This window comes from Sapajus apella, unplaced genomic scaffold (assembly GCF_009761245.1).
Source record: "Sapajus apella isolate SASKATOON/1434 unplaced genomic scaffold, GSC_monkey_1.0 scaffold23, whole genome shotgun sequence".
In the NCBI taxonomy this organism is placed as follows: Eukaryota; Metazoa; Chordata; class Mammalia; order Primates; family Cebidae; genus Sapajus; species Sapajus apella.
Window position 1 is genome coordinate 15,039,160 of NW_022436963.1, and position 25,979 is coordinate 15,065,138.

At 39.3% G+C, this 25,979-nt stretch overlaps 1 protein-coding gene and 1 long non-coding RNA gene across 3 annotated transcripts in view; both read right to left on the reverse strand.

Annotated features, from left to right (window-relative positions):
* Positions 1 to 4,385, reverse strand: part of LOC116559471 (cadherin-related family member 3-like) — a 24,279-nt gene extending 19,894 nt beyond the window's left edge. For both annotated transcript variants that reach the window (XM_032290394.1, XM_032290393.1), the window contains exon 1: positions 1,936 to 4,385. In XM_032290394.1, the coding sequence (XP_032146285.1) occupies positions 1,936 to 1,959 (24 nt within the window). In that variant the 5' untranslated portion in view covers positions 1,960 to 4,385. The remainder of the gene's footprint in view (positions 1 to 1,935) is intronic.
* A 1,520-nt stretch (positions 4,386 to 5,905) lies between these two features.
* On the reverse strand, positions 5,906 to 25,687 carry LOC116559472. Its single transcript, XR_004272467.1, has 3 exons — positions 22,530 to 25,687; positions 20,879 to 20,967; positions 5,906 to 5,993 (listed from the first exon to the last, which is right to left on the reverse strand). It is a non-coding gene; the product is annotated as an uncharacterized LOC116559472 (long non-coding RNA).
* Between the last annotated feature and the right edge of the window lie 292 nt (positions 25,688 to 25,979).

Sequence of the window (25,979 nt, forward strand, 5' to 3'; positions counted from 1 at the left end):
ACAGAAAGAAAGAAAGAAAGAAAGAAAGAAAGAAAGAAAGAAAGAAAGAAAGAAAGAAAGAAAGAGAAGGAAAGAAAGAAAGAAAGAGAAAGAGAGAAAGAAAGAAAAGAAGGAAGGGAGGGAGGGAGGGAAAAAGAAACTGATTCAAAATACAGGCACAATTTTAATTGTTTATCACCACAGTACACTAATTAATCATATTATGTTAGCTGGTAATAAAAAACAAAATTATTTTTGGCTTAGGGGAACACAAAAGACTTTTCAGAAGAGAAGGCCCTTATTTTGGGACTTGACATATGTCGGATAAGAAAATGCTGGTGAATGGGAGATCATTCCCAGTAGAGAACATGATAAATGAAAACATGAACCATAACTCACTGTGCTTCTTTCCACACATCCATCCACTTATTCACTCGACAAACATTTACTGAGTGCCAACTATATGCCAGGAATTGTGCTAAATTCTGTATATGCCACAATGAAGTGCAATCGCTGCATTTATCAAATTTATAATCTGGGCTGGGAGACAAACACTAAGCAAGTGTGGAAAATCAAAACAAAAAATTCAAATAGTCATTAAGGAAATGAAAACTGTAATGTGATTTTTTTTAAACAAGGTCTAATGGTCAGATCCTGAAAAACACAAGAGCAGACGTCCCAAGGCAGGCAGCCTAGTTGTTTGCTTTCAGTATAATGGACCCCAAGGGGACCATGGAACAGGATGAGATTAGAGAAAGATAACAAAGGCCAGAGAAAATATCTTGGGAGTGAGGTAAGAAATTTGGATTATATTCCTAATGCAAAGGAAAATCCCAGGAGGATTTTTCACAGGGGAGGAATATGATCCAATTTGACTTAAAAAAAAAATTATTCTGGCTGCTCTGTGGAGATTCTTCGAGGAGGTAAGCGTGAAAGAAGCAGCCCAGTTAAGAGAAATGTGCACTAATTCAGGTAAGAGGGGATGGTGGCTGTCATATATGGGGGCTCCTCTAGAGACAGAATCTGAGATGGGGATTCGAGTGCAGGCAGTTTATTTGGGAGGTGATCAGAGCTATGTGGCATAAAGAAAGTGAGACAGGGAAGGAAAACTCCCAATAAAAAGTACATCATCAAACAAGTCACTACTGTGGGAAGCTAGAACTTAATATCACTGGGATCCCTGGAAACCAGTGTAGAATGCACACTCAAAATTGTCTCACAACAGAGGCAAAGAACTAGAGTGCACCAGTTCCCTTCATTCATTGACTGAGAACTCCTAGCAGGTAGGATTTCTCCAACTCTTCTTGGGGGATGGGGCAGGGCAGACTAGATGTCAGACCCAAATAATACCTCAAGCAAAGAAATTAGCAGGTGGAAATTGGGTTTCCTGCACTGAATTGTTAAGGCCTGAGGAGGTATGAGTAGGATATTGACAGCATCTGCTACAACGGCTTAAACTGGCCTGTGTGCTAAGATGACCATCTTTCTTCTTTACTCAGCTCTAGAGGAAGCCTTAAATGCCACACAAACTGATCCTCTCCCAGCTCCAGCCACAGCTGATTGGATGAGGAATGAATGAGTGACTCTAGAAAGTCCAATCTGATTCTCTCTGATAAAAAAAAAAAAAAAAATCAAATTGGACCTGAAGCATAGAGTTAGTTAGATCTGAGAAGATATGCTAGAAGGGTATATTAAGTGAAGGGCTAGGACTGCCTCTTTGCAGCAAATGAAGAGCCACGTGTTAGCTCATGAGTGAACAAAGAATTGGGTCTCACAGAGAGTTATTCAACAGATGTTTACGAAGCATCTACTATGTGCTTCATGTTGAGGTTCTGAAAATGAAGACGACTGATATGTATCTCCAAGAAACTCTGTGAAGGAGATACAAAGACCAACAGAATACAGTAATAGCACACAATAGGATGTATAATTTGCCAAGGGCATTTCTCAACCTACCTTTGTCAACTGCAAAGTAATCATTCCTTGGATCAAGTTCAAAGGTTAAATCCCCCAGGTTATCATCATCTGTTGCCTGGCATACTCCAATCCTCTTCCCAATAGGAATTTCTTCATCCAGTGTGATGTCAAATTTATTGTGCCGAGTTGAGTTTATAGAAGTCACACTCGAGACAGCATTTTCAATATTTAATAAACTTGTTTAAAAAGGAAAGATTATGAGAGTGGCATTTGCTTGCTGTGTATTATTTTCCACACCTTGTGAAGGCAAGAGTAGGAGGTTGGAGATTGCAATGATGAGAATGAAAATGGTGGCCATAAGTTTAACAACCAACCCATTTATTGAGCACTTACCTACAGTTTGGACAGACTCCTAAGCATTTTTTAAGAGTTATTGCATTTATTCCTCCCAGCAACCCTAGGAAGTAGGGCCATTTTTTGCCTCCATTTTATAGACATGGAAATGGAAATTTTAAGACATTAGGGTAAGTTTTAGAAATAAGTATCAAGGTGGCTGACAGAGGATTTGACCCGGAGCCTATCTGGCTCTAGAGCCTATATGCTTAATCACTGTGCTCTTATCCTTCCGTAAGAACCAGCTTCTTACTGGTTCTTATGCTGAATCACTGTTGACCCTCAATATGGTTTTTAAAATTTCTTCATGATAATATTAGCCAGAATCTCCTTTGAGGGTAGAGAGAGATAATCCAGCACAAGTCAGACACTAAGAACATATTGCACTAACACCACCTCATTCCATTGCAATTTCAATACACTTTATACTTTAAAACCATTTTGCTTTCAGTTTTTAAGGAAACCCTTTTTAAAAAATCTTACATCTTAAAGTGGTTGTTTACATCTCACTTGTTTATTTTCCTTCTCAGAAAATAACAAGCACAGAAAACAAAAAAAATTAATAATGAATCTGCAAAACATTTTCAAATTCAATTTTCAAGGTCAAACTAAAATATTATGTTTTATGATCTTACCTACAGCTAAGAATGGGGTCCTTATTGTTTACATTGATGAGAAAAATCTTTAGATTTCCAGCTGTGAACAGTCCTCCAGGATCAACCACTTTAATAACCAGTGAAAAACTGAAAACGCAGCCACAAGAAAGACAGCTGAGATTTTATAGAAACTAACAGGCTTTCACAGGAGTAGAATCTGATCAGCTAAAACAATCGATTCATCTAGTTAAAATGTCAATCAAGCCAGTTATTTTAACGGTTAGAAATGGCTAATATTTTGTTAAGGACCATATCAGTCAAGTAAGTTGAAAGGACAGGCAGGAACTTAGAAAAGTCTGTTAATCTCCATAAACAATAAAAAGGCAAAGGGAAATCCTTAGCGTGTTATAGCAAACAGAGCTTATGGCTATGGGTTCTTACCTTCCAAACACTGACATTTCAATTTTGAAAACAGACAAATGCAAAGGAGAAGGTGTTAAGAACATTTCAAAACAATTTAATAACTATGAGGAAATACTGGGACAGTTAGATGGCTAACGGGTTTTTATTTTAACAGAGATATGTAGGGGTTTGAGGCATAAAAGTGCTTGAAATGATGAAAATGAATGTCTCCTAATGGAAAGACAAATGTTCACATCCTTAAAGTATGCTCTTGTGTGGTCAACTCTCCCAATTGGCCCAGGACTGCCCGGGTCCAGAGATTTAGCACTGTGAATCTCCCATCCCAGAAGACTCCTCTGTTCCAGCCAAACTGAGAGAGTTGGTTTACTCCCTCAGAAAAATAAAAAATCTCTTGAAATGTCCAACTAAGACCAAACTGATTGTTTTTTCTTCTATTTGTCCTAAAAATTAACCCAGTCTTCAATATCGCTCTTATTTCATCATTTTTCCTACAAGAAGATAATCTATGAGATACTCTTGATAAAAACTACAAGTCAATCACTGTTAAAGATAAAGACATTTAAAAATAATTCTGGGAAGTCTTAACTACAAGAATAGAAAGAATAAGGTGTGGACAAGATCTGCAGCACTAACGAATTCAAGTTACATCAGGTCTAGCTGAATGCTGGAGAGTTGATGACAGCAAGGAAGGAAGAAAGCAGTGAGCCTTTCTAACACGTTCATCAGGATTTGAACAGTGACTTCATGGCCTCTATATCTCTTTTGAAAGGAGAGAATTGATAAAAATCAATGAAGCATTTCAAAATTTCCTTGACTCTCACTTAAAGATCTGCTCAGTGACCTTAGAAGCTCTGCAGCTAAGAAGAAAATTAAGGAATAGTGTGCTCTCTGTAAAACTTTAATGAGAACCCATTGCACAGCTTTAGTGGAATACTTATTTATTCATATTCTGCAAACAGAGGTTACGTTATCCCATGTCAGCTCCTCTAATTTAAACAATACTGAGAAAAAAGGAAAGATTTATACCTTGCATGTGCATAATCACTCTTCCATGAGGTATACAAGGCCAAAAAGAAAAGAAAAGAAAAAAAACATAATGCAGGCCGGGCACGGTGGCTCAAGCCTGTAATCCCAGTACTTTGGGAGGCTGAGGCGGGTGGATCATGAGGGCAAGAGATCGAGACCATCCTGGTCAACATGGTGAAACCCCGTCTCTACTAAAAATACAAAAAATTAGCTGGGCATGGTGGTGCGTGCCTGTAATCCCTGCTACTCAGGAGGCTGAGGCAGGAGAATTGCCTGAACCCGAGATCGCGCCATTGCACTCCAGCCTGGGTAACATGAGTGAAACTCCGTCTCAAAAAAAAAAAAAAAAAAAAATGCATAACATCCATTATTCCCAGAGCGATTTATAAGATAATTTAAATAATTGTTTGTCATGGAGCAGAGCAGTGGGATTAAAGGAAAATGGATAAAGATTTTGGCAATTTCTACTCAAAAATTATATAAAGATAATGCAAATTTAGGCATACTCTTCAGCTGACTTGAAGAAGTTGTCAGAAGAAAGTATATCCCTTTTTCTGGCTGGGCGTGGTGGCTCACACCTATTAACCCAGCACTTTGGATCACCTGAGATCAGGAATTAGAGAGACCAGCCTAGCCAACATGACAAAACCCCATCTCTACTAAAAATACAAAAATTAGCTGGACGTGGTGGTGCATGCCAGTAATCTCTCAGCTACTCAGGAGGCTGAAGCAGGTGAATCACTTGAATCCAGGAAGCGGAAGTTCCAGTGAGCCAAATTCGCACCGCTGCACTCCAGCCTGGGCAACAAAGTGAGATTCCATCTCAAAAAAAAGAAAAGAAAAGAAAAGAAAAGAACAGAAGAGAACAGAACAGAACATCTCGGTTTTGAACTCCAAATCTGTTTCAATGAAAAGTAATCTCATATGATGTGTGGGCAGCTAGTCTCCACTGGACTTCTCTTCTAAAGATGCTAACACTTAGGATATATCCCATCCTCAACTTTCATAATAGAAAATAATCTCTTATCAGATTCAAGAGCAATATGGTTAAAGGTCCATTTCCTTTTCCTATGAAGCACATTGACACAAAACATATGATTGAAAAGGGGTGGTCACAAAAATCCCTATAAAAATAAAAATAATAACTTGAACCACTGGTTACCCCCTTGGCAGATGTGAAAAATATAAGAAAACATCGGTGTATTAGCTTTTTAAAGATACTGTATTACACTGAATGAATTCTGTGTCACAGGTATCCAGAGAGGAGTGCCCACCTACTTCCACAACAGGATGCAAATGCCACCCCCAAAATAATCCTGGCTTCACTCCGAGAAAAGGGTGAGGCAGAAAGGAGCTGCAACAGCCAAGTCTGGCATGAACCAGCTACCATGCAACTATAGGTTAAGTGATGATTTCATTAAAAACAAACAAACAAACAAAAAGATGACAAAAGCATCTTAATTTGGGGAGCACATTAAGAGCAGATGAGGGAAAATATTCATGAAAAAGAAAATATGAACCAAAGAACTGTCATTTCAAATGAAAACCCAGTAGCAGTATTTACCTTCTAGATTCACTTTCAAAATCAAAAACTGCTGCTGTGGAAATTGTTCCAATGCCATCGATTGTGAAGCCAGAGCCCTCCGGGGAAATGAAGTACTGTTTATTGGACAGTAAAGAGAAAGCAAAATATTGCAGATACATCAACTACTTCCCTGGCAAGATTCCACGCCTCTCTAAAAACCAGGCCTGAAATCTCTTTGTGCTCTGAGCCCATCCCCACTCCCCGACCACCCCTATATATGATAAATGCTCAGTAAATGCTTGTCATTGATGATGATGATGATGATGAAACTATATTCCATTCAACCAATTTCAAGTTTCAATTCTTTCAAGTTTTTATTCTTTTTCAAGAATAGAAAAATGAATTTTCCTATTCTCTTACGTTCAGTATATTATCTAAACATTTATCACAATGTTTCACCCAATGCTAAAATTAAATAAAAAGGAGTTCACATTTAGAGAAACAGACTGACTGTTTAACGAGAACTCAGGGATAATTCAGTTTGTTTGCTTGTTGATGGAAAGGATGGGCTTTTGTGGAGAGGGAGGTCGTGGAGCTGAAGAAGAAAAAAATATGAAATACTGAGAAGACTGTTCATCTGAATTTTTATGTGTAGGCACAGGTAATATTTTATCAAGTTGTTTTCTTAACCTCTCATTAGCTTTCATTTACACTGCCTTCCAGTTATTCTGTTAAGTGCTTCAAATAAGTCATCTTTTAATTCTCACAGTAACTCTATGTCATAGATACTGATATTATCCCTATCTCACAGATAGAAACACCGATGCTTAGAAAATTCAAGTGGCTTGTCCCCAGTCTGAGAGCTGAGTCTTTCATCACTTTACATAGTGCCTCTCTGTTCCCCGCATTGTATCCCTAAGACAAACTTCTCAAGAAAGACAGCAGGGGAAGTCAGGGTCTCTAATCTAGGTGAGAATCAAATGACTAGAAAAAGCCAGGGCAAAAATCCGTCAGAGAATTAATATCAGGAGTTCATTACACTGAGTGCTATGTATTTAATAATTGTGTAGACACAGAGATCATTTAATCGAGAAGATTAAGCCCATGAGAACTGCAAAGCAACCTCAAAATCTTTTGGAGAAACTAGTGACCTTTTAATTTATCGACTTTCTGATGAATCATTATGTTCCGATTCATTTTAAATTATACCATCCTTTTCCATACATATAAATAAGATGGACTTGATTTTGGCTCTTTCTTTAGAACAATGCAGAATATTAGCATTCAGGAACACAGGCAAATCCATCACATATTTACTTTTCAGGCAAATGCAGGAATAATAATGCCTGTTTCATGGAGAAAGGATGGAAGAGGGTTGTGTTTAAATTACCTGAGAGTACTCACACACACTGGGTCTGGTTATATATAAATATGCATAATTTTTAAAAGATGCTTGCATTTATGTTTATAGCCATTCCAAAATTTGCAGTTCCAAATTCAATTTCAGTGTCACACAGTTGTCAATAATTGTTTGGGAGCAATGTAAGTTGGGAAGCTACATCTTCATGAGGTTTAATTTTTCATAAAATTCAATGTTCTTTTTTAAAAAAAATTTGATGACACTGATATGAACAACTCCTGCCATCCTTTAGGGAAGGGTTGGAGATGGTGGTTGCTAGGCAGCCAGGGCCATCACTGGGAAAGCCACCTAAATGAAACATTCCCCCCAACAGGAAAGCAGTCCTAAGGATGAGAAATTAACTCTCTGTGGGGCCAGGCAACTTAGATTCTTTTCTCATTTGTTATTTTCCCCTCCCATTGTATCTGTAATGATACCATCAACTAGTAAAGAAATATTTCAGCCATCAAATAACAATGGCAACCCAACTCCCAGGTTCTGAAGCATGAGAACAGAATACAGGGGAGAATTTGTGTCAAAAGGAGCCATCAATTATTCTGGATGGACTTATCTACAGAATTCACTTTATTCCCATCTCTGAAAGGCTTGTTCATGACTATTTGCTTTTGGAGAAGCTTGGGAATTGGAAATGTCAGAGCCCGAACTTCAGGTCAAACACAATGAGAAAAGTTAGAGCCTCTCCAAATGCTTGCAAGCTCAATGCTTCAAGAGCAGGGACAGGCCAGGAGCAGTGGCTCATGCCTGTAATCCCAGCACTTGGGGAGGCTGAGATGAGTGGATCATGAGTTCAAGAGATCAAGACCATCCTGGCCAACATGATGAAACCCTGTCTCTACTAAAATACAAAAAACTAGCTGGGTGTGGTGGTGCATGCCTGTAGTCCCAGCTACTTGGGAGGCTAAGGCAGGAGAATTGCTTGAACCCAGGAGGCAAAGGTTGCAGTGAGCCGAGATTGCAGCACTGCACTCCAGCCTGGGCGACAGAGCGAGACTCCATTTCAGAAAAAAAAAAAAAAAAAAAAAGTACATGAAACATATGCTTGCCCTTGAAAGCCTGAGACTTCAAATGAAATCCTTTTTCCTTTCCTCCAGAGTATATTTGATCCCTCTCATACATTCACTTTATAAGCAATAGGAATGGTTTTTCACCTATACACTTCCACTGGACTATTAGAGGCATCATCCTTCCTAGCACAACTCCTTATTAACCGTGCTAATACACTTATAGCTAGCTATAAAGCTAGAGACCTCTATGCAAGGTTTCGTTGTAGTATCTTTGCTTGCTGAACCCAGACTAAGTCTCAGAATCCTTCTCAACACTCCTGAGAGCCTCTATCCATCAATACGAGAATGTATGCAAGTGGAATCTGATTTGCCATCCCTGACCTAGCCAGATGGTCTCAGTGGACTTACCCAAGTGTTTACTGTTTCCCTGATAGCAGCTAAGGCATCTGAAAATAAATATAATATGTACAGAACTACTGAATCATAATACTTGGTGTAGGGGGGCCTAGGAATGTTAATTTCTAGCAGGCTGACCAAAGTAATATTGACGTACTCTAAATCTGGTTCTTTTAAAGTAATTTTCAACTTGGCTATAAAATAGAACCACTTGAGAGCTTTAAATGGGACAATGTCCAGAACACACCTGAGACCAATGAAATCAGAATTTTGGGAGCCTAACGTGGGAACAAATATTTGTTAAACTGTATAATTTCACAGTGCAGCCATGTCTGGGATCTTGCTATAGCACATCTACTTTTTGCACCTCAATCCAGTAATCTATTTAAGACCTGTATCTTTCATGGATCTGAGTAGACCAGTATTCATCATTCTCTCACATGTTCCCATTAGATGGCTTAGCTCTGCATGATCTAAAACTTGGTTCATATAGGTTCTCTTGCAGCCCAGTGGCCTTAATTTTTGGTATGTGTCTTAGGGTTTCCCCAGAAACAGACCCTAAGATGAAAATTTGTGTGCAAGTGCTTTAGTAAGTGCTTCAGAAAAACTGTGGAAGAGGGATTGAGATGGCAAGGAAGCCAGGCAAAAATTTGATTGCAAAGTCCCACAGATGCAGCTTTAGCTTGGCCCTATAAGCAAGCTCAGGAGTGCACATTCTGTCTCAGAGCTGTCTCCATGCAAGGAAAAGAGGTGGGGCTTTCATACTCCTTCAGCGGTTAAGGGTTACTCCAGGGAGATGTAAATTCCCACGTACTTTTCGCTTTTCAATCTGCAAGAAACACCCAAAGGCAGCCGTCTCTTCTGGCTGATGGAAGTAGAAGCACACTGAAGTTGGTACAGAGTGGGGTGAACCACACAAAAACGGCAAAAATGTATCCAAAGGGATGTGGGAAGACCATGGATATTGTCCTCTGCATTATCTGAAACTTCCTTTCTTATAGAAGCTGAAATAATTCTTGGGCTGAATCATACTAGGAAGCAAAGTTAGTTACCACATTAAGAAATCAATCACCTTATAGGTGAGTGCCATTTAATTCTGTCCCTCCCATATTCTTTGGTAAGTCTGATAGCAAGTGGACTTCATTTCATCTCTGAATTGATTGGTAAGGGCTACCCAGAGCTTTGTACCAAGAGAAAAAGTGAGCTCAGGTTCAATTAGTGATGCCTGCCATGAGCAAAGGAGAAGGCAATCAATGCTGTCAGTGAACTCTGAAGCATAAGGTACTATCAGAATGCCTAGGGAGCTTTTAAAAAATACCCATGCTTGGGCCCACCCCCAGAGATTCTGATTTAATTGGTCTGAGAAGAGACGCTGGCATTTGTGTTTTATTAAAAGCATCCCACTTGGTTCTATTGCTGCCGTCAAGATAAAGAACCACAGTAATATTCAGCATGAATTGCCATGCTATTTCTCAGCTGTTCCAGGAAATATTTTCAGGAATACTTTAAAACAATGAAATAAATCATCCAAAAATAAGTATTTTAATTTCTTATTCCTCATTCTTATTCCTCATTTCCTTAGTCTTTTAAAAATTTCTTTTTCAAACATGAGCTGCAGATGTTTGTTTTGTCTTAAGCCTTCAACAAACTGTTGACTTTAAACATGCTAATTGACACCAAATCTTCATCTTGCATAAAAAGACTTAAATTATTGATTTCTTTTTATATATCCATCAAATAATTACACTCAGAGACATGCATACCTCTGTAAAAGAATCATCTTTACCTACAGAAAACATTGCCAGAATGTATACATTTGCGGTGTGTGACACAGAAAATAATAATTCATTGTGCAATTGTTCTGACTTTATTGCTTGCTGCAAAATGATCTAGCAATGGCATGTTTACTGGCTATAGTATGTTACAAACTTGCATGCCATCTTGTGGAGGATGTTGCAAGTTATGCAACTATGAAGTAAACAACTGCCCCAAAAATATTTGTTTAAGCTATGATTGTGGTTTTCTCCAAATATCTGACTTTCATGTGGAGAATTAAAGATATTTTCTAGATAATTAAAGCTATTCTTAAAATCACTTTTCCATAATGATATAGTTGCTTCAAGCCAAATTGTTTTTTAGCTTGAATACCCCAGATAATTGTCTCCATTCTTAAGTTCATTTGGCCATTGTATGCCTAAACTAAATTACATTTCATCACATAACAAAATGTTCTAACATCATATCATATGACTCAAACCTTTCCCCCCTTTCTCTTGGTGTCACAAAAAGATAAAATTTTAAGATGGTGTTAGGGTAAAAGACCAGGACACTGGGAGCAACACAGAAATTAATCTCTCAAGTGATTCTGCAAACATTTCCTGAGAGTCTACTATGAATTAAGAAAAACAAGGCCCACTGCCTCTTTGTGTGAAGGAAAAACACAGATAATACAATTTTGTAAGAGCATTAATATGTCTACAGGACCATAAACCAATTAGGCAAAAGAAAATCATATGCTTGCTATGTAAATTGGCATCAAGTAGCCCAAAGAGTTAGGTTTTCTACTAGGTGCAAAAGGTTTGCATCCCTGGGTAATCTCATCTTTTTAATAAATATGAGAAAAAATTTGTGTGGGTCGGCACTACCCAAGTGATGTGGTATTGTATGAACAGCAAAACATTTTTGTTTTGTTGGCTGTTTACTTTGAACAGGTTAACCATTGACAAATCTTCATTTTATTTCTGTGAATACATTTAAATTATGGATTCCTATATAGTGACTTCTTGGATGGGTTCCCACCCTTTTCACATCCTCTCCTTCTTGACACTGACTACGGGGAGTTTTAAGGAAACCCCAAAGAGCTCTTTCTCCTTCCCAAAAGATAGCCACCCTTATTCTCTTTCAGGGGCAATGACTATATCAACCATTTAAACATCCTAAGAGACTAGTCTCAAGCATAAATTATCATCAGCGCAGACTATCCACCTCCTGCCACCTTTAAGCAACCACCAGGACATGTCCATCAGACCTCACATACCTCAGTCATCCCAGGAAGTGCAGTCCTCATTGCCAGGACTGCTTATCCCACTGATTTCATCAAATCCTTTTAATGTGTCCTGAAAAATTTAGTCTCTCATCAGAAATCTCCCTAATATCCTCCACCTCCTCTCTGAATGTTTCCTTTCCCTTTCACATTTCTATGGACAATTCCCTCTCCTTCTTTTGGAGGCAGCAAATTCATGCCTTTTTCCCTTTAAGTCTCCAGCACTCCCCACAGCTCTCCCCATCTCCTCACTTTCTGCTGCTGGCCTCATTTCTTATTTCACTGAGTAGAAGCAATCAGAAGAAAATATCCACTGCCACTCTATTTAAAATCCTTGATTATCATTTTAAAATTGCAAACCATTCCCCTATACAGTTCCTTATCCCCTTCACTGCTTTATTTTGCTCCATCACACTTGGAAGCATCTGATATACCAAAATGTATGAGTAATCTTCCTGCCACTAGAATATCAACTCCATGAGAGCAGAGACTTTTATCTGTTTATATCACTGTTAAAGCCCCACTTCTTAGAACATTGCTCGGGACAAATAGGTGCTCAATAAATAATTGTTCGTCAAGTGTAGCGGCTCACCCCTGTAATCTCAGAATTTAGTGAGGCCAAACAGAAGAATCACCTGAGCCCAGGAGTTTGAGACCAGCCTGGGAAACACAGCAGGACACTGTTTCTACAAAAATAAAAATAAATTAGCCAGTTGTGGTGACATGTGCCTGTAGTCCCAGCTCCTTGGGAAGCTGAGATGGGAGGTTGAGACTTCAGTGAGCTATGATCATGGCACTGCACTCCAGCCCGGGCAAGAGGGCAAGACTCTGTCACACACACATACACACACACACACACACACACACACACATACACACACACAAAATTGTTGGAAGGGCAAGAGAATGAACATGCAATTACTTTACTTGACTTTTTGCATATGTCCCCTTATACCCTGCCTTCCTCCCTGTTTCTCTAAACAAACTGCTCCTGACAGCAGGCCCACCACTCCTGCCTGGATGCCATCACTCCAACTGTTGTCACTAATTCCTGCATTATTCATGTTCTCCTCTCTACTGGAGTATACCTATTCATATAGAACATGCTATAATATTTCTCATCATTCCAAAATAAAAATTCCCCTTGATTCCAAATTGTCCTTTAGGTACTATTCTATTTCCCTGCTCTGCTTTTTGGGAAAATTCTTTGAAAGTTGTCTCTGCTTGTTACTGGTACTTTCCTCACCTTTCATTCTCTTGAAACTTCTCCAATTAGACTTTCACTTCACCAAATGAACCCACTTATCAAGGTCACCAAAGATCTCCATTCATTCACTCATTGAACACCTCCTCTGTGCCAGGTACTTGTCTGAGTTCTAGCAATTAGCATTTTGCCACTTCAGTGATTAGTGATCTCAGGTCTCATCTCCATTAACATCTCAACAGCACTTGACCAATCTCTATTTGAAACACATCGTCCTGAGGCAAGAAAATAGGATCTGGAGGCAGGGAGCCTAAGGCTGTTTCACTTCCGACTTCCTAGAACTTAATTGAAAGGAAAACCCTAACTTTCCACACCTAAGTAACAAAAGGATCAGAGGCTAATTCCAAACCCCCCACCTTTTATGCATGGCAGGTGGGAAATTGGCTGTCTGCAATAAATCTGCCTGATTGCGGGGGCCAGTCTTTCTTTGCAACTTTATAACTTCACTCCAGCCTCTGAATGGTTGCTGTCCACAACCAATCAGACTGATTGCAGGCAGAGTCTTCATTTGCATAGAAGTTTAACTTTGCAATTTCACCCTAGCCTTGATTGGTTGCTTTTTGTAACCAATCAGATGTTTGCACCGGATGTGACCTTTGTAACTTTACTTCAGCATCTGGTTGGCTGCTTTCTGCAACCAATCAGACTGATTGTGGGCTAACACTTCATTTACATGAGGTGAGCAGGAGGAAGTGGCCAATGGAAAACTTCTGGGGGTATTTGAACCCAAGAGGATTCTGTATCCGGGCCCTTAAGCTGTTGCTCAGGTCTGCTCCCACACTGTGGAGTGTGCTTTTGTTTTCAATTAATCCCTGCTTTGTTCTTTCATTGCCTCATTGGTTCTTTGCTTTGCTGGGCATTTTGTCCAATTCTTTGTTCAAAACGCCAAAAACCTGGACAACATGTAGTCATAACCCTCTACCAGTGAGAGTCATATACTCCTGGGAGACACTCCACTCTCCTGATTTTCCTTTTGCGGTAACGGTCCTGTTCAGTCTCATTTGCTCAATCCTCCTCTTCCTTCTAAACCCCCACCGCCGCCCCCCACCCCGAGGTAATCTCATTTGGTTCCAAATCTCACTTGGTTTGTAAACACTTTGTACACACTGGTAATTCCACATTGACACTCCAGGCCCCAAGTCTTTGATGAACTACATATTTTTAAATCTAGTTGCCTACCCTTGCTGGATGTCTAATTGGCTTTTCAATCTAAACATGTTCAAAACAAAGCACACAATTTTCCTCCTCTACCCCATACCTCTTTAATGAGTTGCTCAGGCCAAAAACTTAGAAACTGTCTTGATCCCTCTCTTTCCATTATAACCGACACCCAATTCTTCAAGTCTGTCAACATTACCTCCAAAATATATGCAAACTGCCAAAGTGTTTCGGAGGAAAGGGTAACAGTGTCTGCAACTTACTCTGAAATGCATTAGTATAATAAGAAGAATTCATATACAGATACAAAAATGGATAATGGTATGATAATGCAGAGACAGTAAAGTATTAATGATAGAATCTAGTGATGGGTATATGGGTGTTCACTCTTTCAGTTTTTCAGCTCTTTCACCTTTTTGGTATGTTTAAAATTTTCTATAATAAAATGTTGGGAAAAAATATGTAAAATGCAATGACTTCTCACCACTCCAAAGGCCACCATTCTAAACCAACCCCCCCATCATCTCTCACCTGGACTGCGGCAGTTAGCTATACATGGTCTCCCTGCTTCCACTCTTGACTCTTGACAGTCAACTTTTCACACACAAAATAGTTTGTGTAAGGCCGGTTGCCTCGCCGGGAGCTCGGACACGCCCCCCGCCCCCGCGCCTGAAAACTACATCACCACTCGGCGCTCGACATCAAGCCCTGCACTCAGCATCTAGCTCCGCCACGTAGCTCCCGAACGCCCACTTCCGCACTCGGCAGCCGAATCTGCACTCAACACTAGACCCTGCACTCGGCACCTAGCCCGTTGGAAAACCCCGCCAAAATTTAAAAGAAGTCCCGCCAAAACCTGCCCAATAGCATTTTGCCCCGTCCAGGTCCCGCTCCCCCTTGGCAGCCCGCTCACCCGCCTACCTACCGATAGCAGTTTGGCCTATCCACACCCTGTTCCCTCAACCAATCAAGACAGTCTCGCTCGCTATAAAACCCCTAGGCCTCGGGAAGTCAGCGCAACTTCTTTGGCCCCTTTCCCTGGACGTAGAACGTTGCAGGGGAGCTGAATAAATTGGCATTTAATTTTCTTATACTGGCCTCAGTTTCCTCATTTTAAACTCAGCAATAACCTTACAGTTTGATCTTTATTAACATGATTTATTAATGTTATTAACATGATTTATTCCCCTACCAAAAATTTCCAAGGGGATCGATTCCACATTAATCAAAAGAAAATCCAGAGTTCTTACTAATGTTTAAAAAGACCCATGAAATCTGATTGCTGGCTACTCTCCAGTGTCATCTTTCTAATTCTCCCACTCACTCTTTGCTCTTCAGTCAAATTGGTATCTTTGTGGTGCCATCCAAATAAATGCTAAGCCTATTTCTTCCTCAGGCCCTTTGCACTTGCTGTGGCCTTTGTCAGCAATATTCTAACCCAAGATATATGCGTGCTTCCCTCCTTCACTTCATTCAGGTCTCTGATCACAGTCACCTCCTTAAAGAGGTCTAACCTAATGGTCCAATATAAAACAATACACGCTATCAACCATTCTCATTGCGTTCTCTTTTTACTTTGCTTTTTTTCCCACATCACTTACTGTCTGGCATTTTATCAATTACTGGTTGCTTAGCTGCTATCAATTTTCCTCAATAGACTGTAAACTCCAGAGTTTACATGCCTTATTCCGTGTTGTATTCACTGTTGTACTCTCAGCCCTTGGAACAGGGTACTCAGAATAGGCACTCAATAGCAGTCATACAACGGATAAATTAAGTTTTAACTATGTTTTGTAGTAAGTATCTTTTCAAAATGTTTGAAAGTCAAATTCAATACCAAAACGTTTTAAGCTCTGTTCTTGGGAAATACCTTATTTGAAGGCCTTTCCTATTGACTTTTAAGTTTTATTTAGTAAACACTTCATAAATGCCAGAGTACTGTTATGAACAAGATGAACCTAATCTCTGCCTATAGTTTCAATGACAGAGGCATTTTTAAAATACTGACAAACTGTGATTAGAATTATGGAAAGGCAAGAGGAAACAACTTTTTGCCAAACAATACTCCATACTAAAAGTTAATTGTTTTGAATCATTTCTGTTTCTATAAATGTTTTCAGGAGACTAAAAGGCAGTTTTTAATATTGACCAACATGGGGAAATGAGAAGAGATTTTGAAATTTTCAAATTATAAATAGGCCCTGTCTATACACAATAGAATCAAGAAAGATTTGGCAAGTTTTGATAGGCTGATTCAATATGACAGACTCACCATAGTGAGCAGCACTTGGTTTTAGAATGTGGAACATCCATTTAGGTACTTCTGATAGCAGCAGGTCTTTACTGAATGGACCCTCCTGGCTTCTCAATCCCACTGGCTTTATAGTCTGAACCCTGCCCACCCACAATTTCTGGGGTGAAGCATGTGACCTAGGACTAAGCCAATCAGTGCATCATAGTCTACCTTAGAACATCCGTCAGCTAATGACTAGCACATGAACCAGTGAGAGCCATGAAGAGCCCCTGAGATACTGGGAGGGTGCTTCACATGGGTCTGCAACTGGCCCTTGAGGCTTGAATTTCTGCAGACAAGTTGTTTCCAAAGAAGACAGGTCAAACTGAAGGTGATAGATCTTAGAGAAAACCTCATCCTGCTTATATCAGATGAACTCAGATTCAGCTGTGCCAGAAACCCAATCTACACCTGTGGACTTTTCAAGTATTGCAGCCACAGATTTTATTTCCTTCCAGTTTTCTCTTAGTTACAACCACAAGAGTCCTAATACCATCTCTGAGTGAATCTCATGAAAGGAAAAAATAATTTCCTAATTATTAACTTTATCTGAAAAATATGTACAGAAATGACATGAACTAGTATTTCCAACATTGGCATATATTTCTCCCCCTACCTGTGTAACTCACAAAAATGGAAAATGTAGATGCTATTCAAAGAAACTGAGCCTTTTCTTTAAAATGATTATACTTAAAAACAATCTGTAAAAATTGCCACCTGAAAGTATAAAGCAAAAATTTATGTATTGTATTTTCTAACTCTGAAAGTATAAAGCAAAATTTATGTATTGTGTTTTCTAACTCTGTAGACTCATTTTTTCCCCACTTTAATATTTGTTTTACAGCTGAGTCATGACATATAATTAAAATCCTAAGACTCATAATTATAAGCGCTGTTGTAGTGTAATTGTTAAATTTTTTTGATAATTTCATCACTAATTTGCTTCTTAGAATTTCCAAATATCACTTTCCTGTAACAAATATGATCATTGTCAGTCTTCAGTCAATATACTCATTTTGTTTGGTTTCTAATGAAAAGTCTGTTGTAATTCTTATTCTGTTCCTCTATAGGTAAGGAGTGTTTCCCTCTGGGTTCTTTCAAGATTTTCTCTCTCCTTTGGTTTCTGAGGCTTGAATATGGTATGTCTAGGGGTATGTGTGTATATACAGGTATGTGTGCATATATAAAATCTGGTAGATCAGTCCCAGATAATATAAGGTTCAGGCAAAGTTTTTCCCTTTGGAAAACAGGCCTTTGTCATGGAGAAAACTCTGAGATTATTTCACAATGATTGTCTTCTCTTCCCTCTCCCAGAGAAACAAGGTGTTCTTTCTTGGATCTTTACTGTGAGAACCTGGTAGAGCTCATAATGGTAAAACTTATGAAAGTCAAGGACTACCCCAACAACACTGTGGCACACAGTTTCTCACTCTCCTGTTAGTCCACACTTAGCCTCCAGTAATTCATCAAAGCTACCAACTAAATCTTCCCCACCAGTCTATGGTTCCAGAAGCTTCTGTGCCAAATAAGCAGAGGTTGGCTATCAGTCTTCGGTTTACCTGTCACTCCAGATTTTGGGGTGGCAGTTTGACCTGAGGAGTCCAAGAAAAGTGTTGATTTTCATTTTGTTCAGCTTTTCCTTTTCCTTGTTGTAAAAATTAGAAATCCCACTCTTTTTTTTTTTTTTTTTTTGAGACAGAGTTTCGCTCTTGTTACACAGGCTGGAGTGCAATGGCGTGATCTCGGCTCACCGCAACATCCGCCTCCTGTGTTCAGGCAATTCTCCTGCCTCAGCCTCCTGAGTAGCTGGGATTACAGGCACGCGCCACCATGCCCAGCAGATTTTTTGTATTTTTAGTAGAGACGGAGTTTCACTGTGTTGACCAGGATGGTCTCGATCTCTTGACCTCGTGATCCACCCACCTCGGCATCCCAAAATGCTGGGATTACAGGCGTGAGCCACCGCGCCCGGCCGAAATCCCACTCTTTCTACATCTCAGAACAAGTATTAGGGATTCTTAAAATATACAGTAGTAATTATGTTGAAGCTTGAAAAGCCCTGGCCCTGGAATTATGTAGTTCTAGATGTGGATGTAATCTAGACCCATTACACTGTCATTTATTCAGCAAGGACTATGGAATTTCATCTTTCATCTTTCTAATAACCCCAGAGATAGATCATCTTAGATCAACCTTACAGAAGGATCTAGTACAATCTTCCTACTCTGTGGGTTCTAGTTAACAGCATTGCATAAGCTGTTAACAGGTGTTACATTTTTTAAAGTGCCATGGAAAAATAATTGGAACAAATTTTATTAAACAAACATCTCTCTATTAAAGAACTACATAGGGAATTTAATGTGCTGCATATTAATTCAGGCGAGATGTGTAGACATCATTTCCCAAAATAAGTTGATCACAGGATCATTAGTTTTCTCATGGAGCATCTGGTAGAAGGGGTGTTTTGTGGAATACTTTGGGAACTGTCGGTATGATAGGAAACATGCAAGATTTAGAGCAAGATGGATATGAATTTGAATTACGACTCCACTACTTATTGCTGAGGCAAATTACTTCATTTCTAAGGGCCTCATATTCCTCCTCTATAAATTAAAGACATAATACTTCTTTAGTGATATATCAGGTAATATTACAGCAACAATAGCATCTACTTCAGGGATTAATGTGGAGATTCTATGATATAAAGCATGGGCCTGTCACACAATAAACCTTCAATAGTTGTTAAGGTTATTTTACTATAATCATTATCATCATCAGGCCCCAAAACAGTGGCAAGCTCTTCCTCATATGAGAACCTGTTTTCCTCTGAATCAATATAAAGACTTAAACAAATGGATAGTGTTACCCAGTCATGAGTACTTGAACAGCATCTGGCCTGATCTACTGTGTCAGAATGATGTGTGTAGGAGTGTGTCTAAATGTAAGTGTCTACAGCCTATGTCACCACTGAAATGTCATTCCATGATTGGTATAATTCTTAGAGAACATTTCATAGGCCTTCCAAATATGGCCCAGGAATAAATTCTCTTCTGTGAAAAGTGTAGGGTCGGATCCAGAAGCATTTAATCTCTATAAGCAAGCATTTAGAAGTCTTTTATTTGAAACAAATTACTTGCATTAATTGTCTAGTAAGTCATTTTGATTGTACTTTGGAGTCACAGCCAAACCCTATTGGGCTGTGATATGTTTTACACCCTATAATGTCAACATTTTAGAAGGGTGAGCTGCCATGGAGAACAATTGTGGTATGATATCTGATTCCTGTGTGGCTGGAGCTGCTCAGTGCTGCATTCAATACTATAATCTTGAACATGTTGATTTGGAGCAATATGCATGATTAGGTGGTTTAATTGCATATTGTAAAGAAAGCTGTGACCTTTCCAGTCCCCTCCTGGATGTGGCATTGTGCTATTGGGAGAAGGAGGAGACAAATGTGTGTGGGGAAGCTTGACAACAGCAGTGTTCTTTTATGTAGTTATTCAAGTATACTCAATACTTTTTAAAACCATGTGCACAATATCTCAAATATTAGTGGACATCTACTGCTTAAAAAATTTTTGTATGACTCAAGTTGCCTTGAGCAAGTGTCGAATAGCCTTACAAAAGTTGTAAATATTGAGTGTACAGCATCAACGTGTACAATTCTGTCATTTTTAGCCAGTCAGGGAAAGCAATACAACCTTAAAAATTAAAGACGCAATATTCTTGTCTATCAATTCTTTAGCTAAAAAAATTATAGTTTAATAATGCCTTAACCGTTCCATATGGCATCAGAAATTAAGACATTAGTATAAAGTCTGTCATTTGCAAGATGTTTTACAGTTTAAAAACTACTTTCATGTTCATATAAACATAATCAAATATTATATTTAATTATGAGAGAAAGCAATCTGAGACAAGACAAAACAGGCATCATTTTCCCAATTTTACAGTTAAAACAGCAAAGCAGAAATGTTCAGTGATGATTTGCAGTGGTAGACTAAGAACTTAAACCCAAGTCTCTTGGTACCAACATCAGAGTTTCCTCTCCATCTAGGGCATTATAAAATCTGAAGACAAGACCTAGAGTTTTGAAATACAAATGAATTCTGCCAGAAAGCTAGATTCTTTCTCTACCGTGCATACAGCCAAGATTCCTAAGAACAAAATGAAACATCTTGACATCTTTTGCTAAAGTTACCTAAGGATTAGTTTGGATCAGCCTGCACAAGATAGAATGTACTAGAAGGGAAGCAATTACCCAGACAATCCAGACCTTAATCATTTTCACCTAAAGTATTATGATAATTGAGGCAAAGGTATATTTGAAAACTAAATTGTGGGTATAATAGACTTGATTGCTTCCATGGCTTTATATTTGAATGCATTCCCACATAAAACCACTAGGCACTGTTATTCTCTGTCCCAAAGCATAAATTACCTCCAAAACAGCATCCTCTGGGTCGTTGGCTGCCGCTCAGTAAATGACTGTGCCTGGGGCAGTATCTTCCAGGATATAAATCTCAGTAACTGCCAGAAAATGTACAACAGATGTGCTTGAATGAGCATCACCGCCATAAGCCCAAAACCCCTCATCCAATCCTGGATTTTAGATAAAACTTAAGACATTGCACTTGCTCAGCACAGATGTTTTTATAGTAGTCCCATTAAACCTACAATAATAATAATATACTATTTGTCAAATGTCTATTATGTGTCAGGTATAGAGCAATGAGATTTATACATTTGAACAGGAACAATGCTGAACATTTTTTGAGTGCTTATTAATTGCTAAGCACAACATCATTGGTGACTTCATTATTATTTCCATTTTACTAAGGTTTAGAAAGATTGAATAACTGGCTCAAGGTCACATAGCTAATACATTAATATTGCCTAATTATTTTATTAAAGTGTGCCTTGTTCTTGTTCTTAATTTTGCTCTCTTCCCATATGTTTTTAAAACAGTGAGGAATACAAACTTGCAAATTTGCAAGTGGAATCCCTCTTCCAAGGAACAGGAACCTTGAGGCAGTAAGAGATCCTTAAATGTCTGAGGGGAAGAACTTTCCAGGGGAAACTGCTGCACCATTTTGCCAAGAAAACAGGATTTGTGGATAGCAAAGGGGTCCATGGGCCTACTTAGATAGTAGCCAGGACCTCTCATCTGATGAGCAAATGCTCATTAGGTCTCCACAAGCACTCTGGGACCAAGCTCGCAGTTTTAGAAATCAGAAGAGCATAATTTCACCTTGGATCTTCCCAGGAGGACTTTACCATCTGCCTTGGGGAAGGGAAATAAGGGAGATATTTACTGAGCACCTACTGTGTACCTAGCACTATGCTTAGCACTTTAAAACCCTATCTCAAGTGAGCCTCATCAAGATGCGATTAATATCTCAGTTTAATCAATGGGGAAACTGAGGCTTAGACAGGACAAGTAATTCTCTCCGGTTAGTGGTTACTCCAACATCTGAGCTGCTAATGTGTTTTTTTTATACAATAGAAAACATGTGGGTATTAAATATTTGACTACACAGAAAGAGACAGAGATTAGAAAGAGAGAAATTGAAAGAGATACATACATGGTGAAAAAGAAAACAGAGCAAGAAGGAGCAAAAAAGCCACGGTCCTTGTCCTTGGTGAAGCTTCGAGCTTAATGATATAGACATACTGTTAATTAAAAATTCACACACATAAGAGAATAATTTTTAGTACACAATCATCAAACAATAAATGAATAATTTGCAACACTGAGAAAGTTACCTCAACTTTCTAGGTCTGTTACCTATGTAATGAAAATAAGAGTAAAACTTATCTCTAATGCTGTGAGCATTACATAAGTATTAAAGCTCTTAGGACACTGCCCAGTACATAGTTGGCGCCCAGTTAAATCTCTTAGGACTGTGCCTAGTACATAGTTGGCGCCCAGTAAGTGTCAGCCATTTATCATTTCTATTGTTACTGTCATTCTTATCACTGTTATAGCCATGATGTTTTGCGAGTACAAGAGGCACAGGGCACAGTCCAAGGGGCACATATGTAGACATAGTCACCAGAGCCCTCTTCCCGCAAGAGAAGAGCCTCTGTACCTTGGTCACCCTGGGCAAGAGATCCAGCAAAGGTGTGCGGTTCATTCACATCTGCAATCTGGATTAAAATGGTCTGCGAGGCTGTTGCCACTTGGTTGTCTTTGGCATAGATTGTCAGGGAATAGTGTCACCGTCTCAAAGTCCAGCTTAGGTACTCCGGCGGTGAATAACTACATTTTTAAAAAACGAAGAATAAGTCAGTGAATGATTGGCTTCATAAGAATGTAGATGGAATATTTTGATCTATAATCCCCAATATCAGTCAGCATTCTTTAAAGACATAAAAATCTTGTACTTAAAAAGCACAGTGATCTGATTTTTTTTAATTTCCATGAGCCAAGAATTCACTTATGCTATATCCAATAGTTTCTCATTCATTTTTCCATCTTTCCATGATTCTTCCTAATAACAAAGTTAACCATTTATTGAACTCCTTCCTCACTTTGTCAAAGATTATCCTGAGCATTTTACAAACATTTCATTCTATCCTTCAAATTGCAAGTGGCTGCATTTTACAGGTGCAGAAATTGAGACTTGCAGAGCTAAGCTAATTGGCCAAGTTTTCACAGAGAGAAATACAACAAATCTGGATTCCACCTGACTTCATGCTCATGCTCTTCATCACCAGTCTAAGCTGCAGAGCACCCAGAATGGATGAAAGGCCCAGATAATAGCCCCTCTTTTCCCTCCCCTGTTTAGTCACCCAGGTCTCCTGTTTCCTGTGTCCTTTGTGGTTTTCACTTGGTTTTCGAACTGCTCTGTTCAGGGACCGCTTGAGGTTGAGCATCAAGAAAAATGGGTTCCAGTTTCACCACCAGAAGGAAATGGCCTAAGACTTTGGCCATGGCCTTTCATGTCTCTGGATTAGATGTCTTCGTCCTTACATGAAAACCTTGTAAGTTCTGTTGCTTATGTCCTTCCAGTGTCTGTCATGATGCAGCTAGGTTAGGGAAAGCTTGTTTCTAAAGCTTTCTTATTAGTCAAGTAATAGAAAACAAAGATTTTTTATTGAGTGGCAAAAGCCACTGGAAGGGGTTAGATATTTGTCTTTGGGCATTCTATGTCAAACCATGAACGCTTTGTCTAAATGATTATGGGTTTTAAGGCAATACTAATAGCTTATAAGTATTGAGCACTCACTATGTACCAACTCTTAAGCGTTTAATATTAATTACATTATTTAACCCTCAGGGAAACAGTGTGATTGATACTTTTATTGTGCCCATTTTACAAATGAAGAAACAGAGGCCTAAAGAGACCCCTAGCAAGAAACAGAGAGGGGGGATAAAAATCCAGACTTTGCACCAAAATCCATGTTCTTAGCCACAAGGTACACTACCAAAGTGGCCACCTTCTCAGTAATAGCATCACCGACTCTCAGAAGGAAGGAGCATAAGGTCACCCTAGCAACATCATATTAACAAAAGCTAACCTTTGCGCTAGGCATTGCTCTCAGCCCTTTACCTCACTTAATCATCAAAATAAACCCGTGAGAAAGGTAGTCTTACTACCAGCCCCATTTCACAGGTGAAGAAATTGAAGCTTAGATTATAAAATATAGCCTAAAAAGTCATGCTGCAGGAAGAAGCAGAACCTGGACCTGACCTGGGCCCATCTGTCCTCAGAACCCTTGCTTTTATCACAATTACATGAAAAGTCAGTTATACGTTAATATTTTACAGCTACACTCTGCTGAGCACTTATCGTAGACTGGACATTTTATCTCTTCGATTCTCACAGTTACCCCATAGAATAAATGCTATTATCATCCTAATGCTGCTGATGAGGAAATTGAAGCTCAGAAGTTAAACACTTTGCTCAAGGCAACATAGCTGTTGAGTGACAGAGCTGAGATTTAAAGCTAAGTCTTTCTGACTCTAAATTTTTTTTTTTTATCATACCCCAATGGCTCCTGATAATTTAATCCCATAGCTTCCAGCTTTGCTTAAGCAAAGCCTTGTCCTCAAGGAGCTCCCTTACCCAAGAAGTGTAACCCTGGGCTCAGGCTGGCCCTTCAGGTGTGTTTCCCACTGTTGCGGGAGCCCCTGGAGACAGCAAGTGTGTTCATTGCGCTCCCTAGTATCTTACATGGTATCAGGCTTCCCATTCAATTTCAACAAGTATTTCTTAAATCTATGCAAATGCCTATTCTTTACATGGAAAGAAGACAGGAAGATGGTTTAAGTCTCCATCTGGCAGATTACTCCCATCCAGGGAACAGGCAGTACGCGCAGAAAGGGTAACTTGGGTTCATTTTCCCAATCTGCCTATGCAACCCCTCTTATGTTGCTCAATGACAGGTAGCAATTTGAAAATTACATAACTGGAGTGTGCCTTGTCTCATTTCCATTGATTTATCTATACAATCAGTTCACTTCAAGCTTTGCTATTGTTTCTCCAGAGACTAGCTTAGTGTCTGCTTGGTGGTTGTTGGTTTTTGTTTGACTGCCTGACCAATCGCCTTTCCTAAGCTCAATCAGTGTTTTGCAAAACAAACAAGCATCTATGCTGCAAGGAAAGAAGTTCAGCAAAGAAAAATGATATGCTGGGATATGCTAAACCCCAAATAGAACAGTATATCCGTCTTTGTACTGCAACGTTGTAGAAACGGATATTAACTCATTTTGGTTAGCCTTTATCTGCGGGTGTATTTGCATGTTATGAAACTGCTGCATAATTGAACTACTTCTAAAGCTTGCCTTTAATACAGTTATGATTATGTGGCCACATCTTTCTTAGTTTTTTATTACCTGTAATCTGGCCATAATAATGCTAGATATTGAAGTATAAGTATATTTATTACAGTAACAGCTACTGTGTGTTAACTGCTTGATATGGACAAAACAGTAAGACAGCACTTCCCATACATTATCTTTTAGAATCTTCTTGCTAATCCCTGAGTGAGCTGGTACTATTATTGTTAATCTCATTATATAGAAAAAAATAATTGAAGCACAGAAAGTCAAGTAAATTACCCAAGGTCATGTTTCTTCTGACTGAAGGAGATGTGGTTGAAAGCCAGGTTTATCAGACCCCCAGATCAGTGCTTAGAACAGCTATGCTCCCTACCCTCTCACACACACACACACACACACACACACAGCAAAACTACTGAACACTCTTTGCCATTATTCTGCTGCTATTTAGACTTATAACAAAAATCTGGGCCGGGCGCGGTGGCTCACGCCTGTAATCCCAGCACTTTGGGAGGCCGAGGCGGGTGGATCACGAGGTCAAGAGATCGAGACCATCCTGGTCAACATAGTGAAACCCCGTCTCTACTAAAAATACAAAAAATTAGCTGGGCATGGTGGCGTGTGCCTGTAATCCCAGCTACTCAGGAGGCTGAGGCAGGAGAATTGCCTGAACCCAGGAGGCGGAGGTTGCGGTGAGCCGAGATCGTGCCATTGCACTCCAGCCTGGGCAACAAGAGCGAAACTCCGTCTCAAA